The sequence below is a fragment of the Fimicolochytrium jonesii genome (genome assembly GCF_025526975.1).
Source record: "Fimicolochytrium jonesii strain JEL569 chromosome Unknown EV422scaffold_6, whole genome shotgun sequence".
NCBI classification, from domain to species: domain Eukaryota; kingdom Fungi; phylum Chytridiomycota; class Chytridiomycetes; order Spizellomycetales; family Powellomycetaceae; genus Fimicolochytrium; species Fimicolochytrium jonesii.
In genome coordinates this window covers 1,062,232-1,068,231 of record NW_026515673.1, presented here as the reverse complement: position 1 = coordinate 1,068,231, position 6,000 = coordinate 1,062,232, and the positions used below count along the sequence as shown (strand labels likewise).

The following is a 6,000-nucleotide window of genomic DNA, read 5'->3' as shown; positions in this document are numbered from 1 at the left end:
ACAAGCGGTCCTTCGATGTTTACTGGATTTGGGACGAAGGGGATGCGTTGCCACGCTTGAAGTCAAAAATAGGGCATCCAACGAATCAGCCCCTACAGAAGGGGGAGCCGACGTGAAAATCATGTAAGAGAGACTGCTTGTTTCGCACGTCCCCTCCCCCCAAAAACATAACTCCAAATCCTCAATCATTAACCATCAACCATCCAACATGGACTCCCAGTTCGCATCTGCCACCGCCGCCTCCTCCTCAATGGAGATCATCCTGAACATGGATGGAGTGTCGGGCTCTCCTCCTGGCTCCCAGGCCGCAAGCAGCGGCGCGCTGCCGGCCTGGTCCGACACGGCGCCCTCCTCGCGTCACACCGCCCCTCCCCCCAAGCGCCGCCGGGTGGTCTCGGACGGCCCCCCGCATCTGCCGCAACCGGCCGCAGCATCAGATTATGGCGGCGCTTGCGAGGATGCAGGAGAGGATCTCCCGCACGGAGGAGGAGAACCTGAAGAGGGACGCGCAGACCTCCCGCTTGGAGGAGGAGGTGGCCCGTCTGAAGCGCCGCGTCCTCCATTTGGAGGCGATTGCGGCGCGCGTCGGCCCCATGTACGACGAGGGACTTTCGGCCGCCCCCGCCCAGATCAACCCCGGCCACGGCCCCTCCGACAGGACCCTCGAAGGATGGGCGAGGCCCAACCTCGAATTGGTGAAGGGGGCCACCGCCCTCCCCGCAGCGCACCGGTCTGAGGGTGGGGGGGACGGTTGCTCATGTCGCGGTGTGGGGAATTACTGTAGTGTGCGGGGCTGTTCTGCAAGTATTGGGGGTGTCGTGGCGTGGGGCGGGCCTGTGTGTTGTTACAACTTTGGTCGCGAGAATAAACTTTTTTCCTTTACTTTGAATTCCTCACTAGTCATGTGGTATATGAGGGTCACTGTGGTATATTCGGTGTCATGCATATCGCGTTGACTTGATGCCACCCTTGCCTCGGACATTGCCTTCTCGGTGGGAAGACATGCCGTCACGGTTCTACCTGGCGCCCTCCGGAATCCGGAACCGGGCAGGCCAGTCCTTACGTACGGTGCCAGATTGTGCAGGGAAAATAGGGCTGGGGTCCTGTATCTAGCGGCATGAACGCAGCATTCAGTACCGCTCTGAAGGCATACTGCTTCGCCCTTCTTGGGGTAAAACTTTTGTTCGGCAGATCCCCGCCTGCGTCGGAGGTGTGCCCGCCGCTTTCGCATGGGTGATTCCTATCTTTCCCCTCTGCTGCCTGAGTAGTGTGACCGGCCGCACTCCGGCCACTGTTTCCAGGCGAAACCCTTCAACCGGTATTTGTCCTGTACCCCTCTGGTCTGCCGAAGGCGACGAGAGGGCGCTGCTGTGAAAGTCCTTTGACCCTTCCGAGGTTCTAGATGAGATACATGAGACCAGGGAAGCATCCTCCAGCCTGGTCAGGACATTAGTCGGGGTCCAGTGCAACCCGAAGTTTCACATCGGCCACCAAACGTCGGTTAATGATCCGCATACACAAATTTGGGGAGGAGTTGGAAAGTTCGGGAAATGGACGGGCAGCATGTTATTGGGTTAGGACGGGCAGCTCAAGTCTTGTTGCGGATTGCATTTCAAGATTGCGGAATGGTAAAAGTGTGTGTTGGGGGTGCAGCTGCACTCTAATCGAGGTGGGGCAACATACAGCTTCATCCACCCCGGCGCGAGCGCTGAATTGCGTCGAGGATGGCCACAGCTACTCACGAGATCAGCACGCTCTCAAGAGCACATGCGAAACCTCCAACAGGGCACCGCCAGAACGTTGTGGTTCAAGGGCGTGACTAGAAATGGGTAACTCGTGCTAAATGTGGGTATCTCACCTCAGGAATAAGACTTTTTTGACAGCCAAAGTGAACCATTTGAAAAACAAACCTAACCCCTTTGCCTTCGGTGAGTCGGCCTTACCGCCTTCTACAATCTGCGTCTACCACGCTCCGCTCGGCAACTTCTAACTAGTCTGACCCTAACCATAGTTACTCACCTCTAGCACGCTTCTAGCGATCCAGTTTTGACCACAACCGTAGTTACGTAAGCACATCTCAGATATTCGACAGCGCGCCGCAAAGGGCCCAGGCAAACAAACACAGACCCTTTCTCTGACAAACCCTCCGTCCTTCCCTCACCCAGCCCTAACACACATTGTCCCCGTACCTTCCCAACGTCCACCCGCAGACCCCATGGATGTCGTCGGTCCTGGCGACATTACCGTCATCCTCCACCATTGCAAATAAGCTTAGTTCAAAAAAGCCCGCTTGCCATCCACTCGGTCTTTGGCAAAAAATAGTGTGTTTCCGCTCTTCCCTCCGTCAGATGACGGGATGAGGTATGTGCCAAGCAATGGGCAAAGCCCCCACGGGTATGACGCAGACGAGTTGAAGAAGAAGCATGTTAGGTGGAAGACACTGAGGGCAGAAGACACTATACTGTTCTGGAAGGTGCGCGGGTATCTCGCTTAGACAGGCGGGGGGGGGGGGGCTTGGAGCTGAAGCTGATGGATAGAGTGGAGGTTAAATACCCGGAGTGGGCTGTCCGCTTTCTTTTCAATAGCTCGCCTTTTGGGAGAGACACAATATTTGCGCCTTCTAAGCTCGCTCGTCAATCGTATCCCGGGATTCCGCCATGCTCAACACCGAACCCCCAGATCGACAGTCACAGTCAGTGGAGAGCGAAGCGGATGTGACGATCTCGGACCTCGCTGCCGCCCTCCAATCCAAACCCTCAACCCCCGCCAAATACCCACGTCCAAAGATCCCCTTGATGGTCCTAGCTCCTCTCCTGATTGTCCTCGCTTTAACGTTGGTCGTCACACCCGTGAGTATAGTTATCCTCGCATAACCGATGCCTCCGGCGCTATTCACACATTCTAACGTCGCGTACTTAGGTATGTATGGTTCTTTTGAACATGGCAAGAGTAGTCACCACCGACCTATCCAGCGCCTATTTCACCTCATTAATGCGGAGCGTGAGTAACATCTTATGTGTTTCTCCCCGCTCCCTCATATGATCTCTAAATGTCATCGGAGTTCAGACTCAGTCCCGTGTGGCCAGATCCCTCGACTCGAACCGGCACGCCGTCTCAATCGTCGGTTCCCTCCCCGCCACCGGGATCGCAATGACGAGTATGTGCCCTGCTACCACGATCACGCCCCATGTATGCGTGCCGATGCTAACGCATTCTTCCAGATCAGTACAACCTAATCGCGGAGAAGCCGACGTGGCAGTTACTCGCGACGACGATGAAGAGACTGGGGTTAGGTAAAGAAAAGCCACGACGGACGGACACCTCCGAGGTGATATACACCTAAGCCTAACCATCCATTGTGACTTGAATAGACGGGGTACAATGCTATACTGCGAAATTCGCTCCCAATACCGGGTAATTGCACAACCCTTCTCTTATTTCCTTCCCTCAGTCAGATCAAACTGACTGTTTTTATAGAGACTCGCCACCTGTGACATTCAGCACCGTCAACCTCACCTACCTCACCGCCTCACGCTCCTTCCTCCCGCCTACAACCGACGCCGCGTTGGGGATCGAGGATTTCAGCGATCCAGGGGCGGCGAGACAGTATGCGCTTGATCAGAAGAGTAGGTTTTTCTGGAATGCAATGCGGCAGAAGTCACAAAGTAATTTGACAATTCATTCACAGCTGTTGAGCTTCGGAGCTCAGAGCCGCAGGTGTACAAGAAGATGTGGGATATGACGTACAGTCTCGCCGTGCGCGAACTGCTCAAACCCGTTCCGCGTCGAAGCATGTTTTTCGGGAGTACGTGTGACCTGCCCCCCGCCCCTTCACACTGTTTATGAATAAACTGACTGTTATCACATTCCAGCAACGATAAGCAACCAGGGCCTCCGTCTCGCCAGCATCTCGCAGGTGTTCGACAGCTTGACCGATCCACCGATGCCGTATGTGTGTGGAGCCACGATTGTCATTGACGCTACATGGAACAAGTTGTTGGTTGAGGCGGCGGAGAATAATACGTCGACAAGTACGTCCTCCCGTCCCGTCCCCCTTTCCTCATCCCACAGCCGATGTTGACCATCGTTTCTATTCCTCCACTTCCCCCCGCCAGCCGTCCTCCTCTTGAACAGCGACCGCAACATGACACTCATGGCAAGCTCCAACCGGCGCGAAGACTTTGACTACATCTACGGCGGGCGGAACTCCAGCGAGGAGCTGAGTGAAGAGATTCGGGCGGTTGTGGTGGGGCGGTTTGGGGAGTATAGCAATGTGCCGTTGGGGGAGATTAGTACGTTTGAGGGGGTGGTGATGGGGGCGGAGTGGGTAAGTTTTGGTGGTTGGGGTTGGAGAGTTTATAAGCTTTGGGAGGGGATACTAACAGTTTTCTGGTTGGGGTTTGCAGATTATACTAGTCGGCGGAGTTTCGTTCTCGGAGTTTGCGGAAGAAAGGGTGGTATTGGTGTTGGCTACACCACGGCTAGCGGTAAGCGTCGCCATCGCTTTCCCCACTCTACTATTCGATCCCTGCTCACCCACCCCCCGCCAATCCGCCAGGTCTTTCAGGCAGTCGAGCTAGCCCAACGCCGCAGCACCGCCATTGCGGTCGGCGTCTCATGCGGGATCGCAGTGGCCATGGCGCTGGTGTTTGCGTTCATCGTCACGCCGTTGAGACAGTTGGCGAAGGCGATGAGTTTGTTGACGCAGTTGGATTTCGCGACGTTGGAGAATGGGCATATTTTGGATCAGCAGAGTTGGATTACTGAGGTGAGGGGTTGGGATGGCGTTGAGTGGGCGGTGGCTGAGAGTGCGTTTGATCGCCATCATTGACTCTTTCGAGTCCGTTTTCGCAGATTCGGAATATGCAAAACACGTTTACGACGATGGTTAGAGCATTGTAAGTGGCTCCTCTCCCTCGTTAACTGCCTCACCAGCGGTTCCGCTCATTCTCACGCACGCATTCCATTTCATGTATCCCACAGTGCGGGCGGCCTAAAGAAGAACCGGCAATTACAAGGCGGAAGGAGAGGCGTATAAGTTCCAAGTGATGAATAGACGTTGTAGATATCTGTCGCAAATGCCGATGTTGTAGATATCAGACCGAGCAAGTTGACAGGGCAATATCTGCCGCCCGCCCCAAACTTGAGGACAAACATAGTTGGATGGTGTTGCAGTAGAATAGGATCTTAGATGGATCAGTTCTGCAAAATTCTCATGAGCGGTTGGTGTGATCCAGGTTTTGCGGGCATCCTTATTCTGATAGGAGCCGTTCTGGTGGAATGAAAGGAAGCTGGTGCCCATGAAGATGTTGATAGTCTGGAGTGATTTTGCGGACGCTGCGGGCTTCGGAAAGACCGTCGGAGTGTGACGCGTTTTCGCTTACTTACTGCGAGGCTGTCATGTTCACTGTCATTTTCAGAGATCTGACCACTATCCACAGGTGGTTCTTCGTCCTTGATCCTCAAATTGACGGAAGCCGTCGCAACGCTTGGGGACATCCAAAGACGCTCAACGGACAAGACGAGGCCAGACCGCATGGGATTGTGCCAAACGTTGCGGAAGGTATGGAAACCGTTGAAAACCGTTGCGGGAAATGCGGGAAGCTCAACCTCCGTCGAGGAGGAGACTCGTCGGGAGACAGGAGCGACAGGAGACTCCGAGCCCGTCCGTCACACAGCGTCACACAGCGTCGCACGGCGTCACACAGCGGGGCGAGCCGATCCCACTACGTCATCGCGACCATTACGCGTCACTCACGCGAACCTTATTACGATTACGTATAGCGGGCTGCACACTCCCAAACACTCACAAGATCACACGCAAAAGTAACAGGGCAAGGAACGGAAAAGAAGGGATTTTCTCCACGCTCACATGGGGAGAGAGAGATATCTCGTATTACGCCCACCCATGTCGTCTGGCTTGCTGGCTGCCCTACATGTATATTTGCGCGTGACGGGGGCTGCCCCAATACCCATTCTTCCCCATGCCACCCACCATCG

At 55.0% G+C, this 6,000-nt stretch overlaps 2 protein-coding genes across 2 annotated transcripts; both read left to right on the top strand.

Annotated features, from left to right (window-relative positions):
* EV422DRAFT_395412 (uncharacterized protein) lies at positions 1-1,116 on the top strand. Its single transcript, XM_053066891.1, has 2 exons — positions 1-123; positions 221-1,116. Exon 2 carries the CDS (start codon positions 273-275, stop codon positions 954-956), a length of 684 nt encoding a protein of 227 aa, XP_052927370.1. The 5' UTR covers positions 1-123; positions 221-272; the 3' UTR covers positions 957-1,116.
* Positions 1,117-2,442: 1,326 nt separating this feature from the next.
* On the top strand, positions 2,443-5,533 carry EV422DRAFT_523664 (uncharacterized protein). Its single transcript, XM_053069936.1, has 13 exons — positions 2,443-2,849; positions 2,920-3,000; positions 3,067-3,157; positions 3,222-3,293; positions 3,372-3,414; positions 3,478-3,626; positions 3,689-3,805; positions 3,873-4,031; positions 4,116-4,327; positions 4,407-4,487; positions 4,559-4,768; positions 4,855-4,898; positions 4,984-5,533. Exons 1-13 carry the CDS (start codon positions 2,658-2,660, stop codon positions 5,036-5,038), a joined length of 1,506 nt encoding a protein of 501 aa, XP_052927369.1. The 5' UTR covers positions 2,443-2,657; the 3' UTR covers positions 5,039-5,533.
* Positions 5,534-6,000: the final 467 nt, after the last annotated feature.

Bases quoted from the DNA above. Each gene is read 5' to 3' on its own strand.
- EV422DRAFT_395412 (XM_053066891.1), top strand. From the start codon at position 273: ATGGAGTGTCGGGCTCTCCTCCTGGCTCCCAGGCCGCAAGCAGCGGCG.
- EV422DRAFT_523664 (XM_053069936.1), top strand. From the start codon at position 2,658: ATGCTCAACACCGAACCCCCAGATCGACAGTCACAGTCAGTGGAGAGC. The intron at 3,415-3,477 runs GTAATTGCACAA...CTGTTTTTATAG, and splicing joins AAATTCGCTCCCAATACCGG to AGACTCGCCACCTGTGACAT. The intron at 4,769-4,854 runs GTGAGGGGTTGG...CCGTTTTCGCAG, and splicing joins AGCAGAGTTGGATTACTGAG to ATTCGGAATATGCAAAACAC.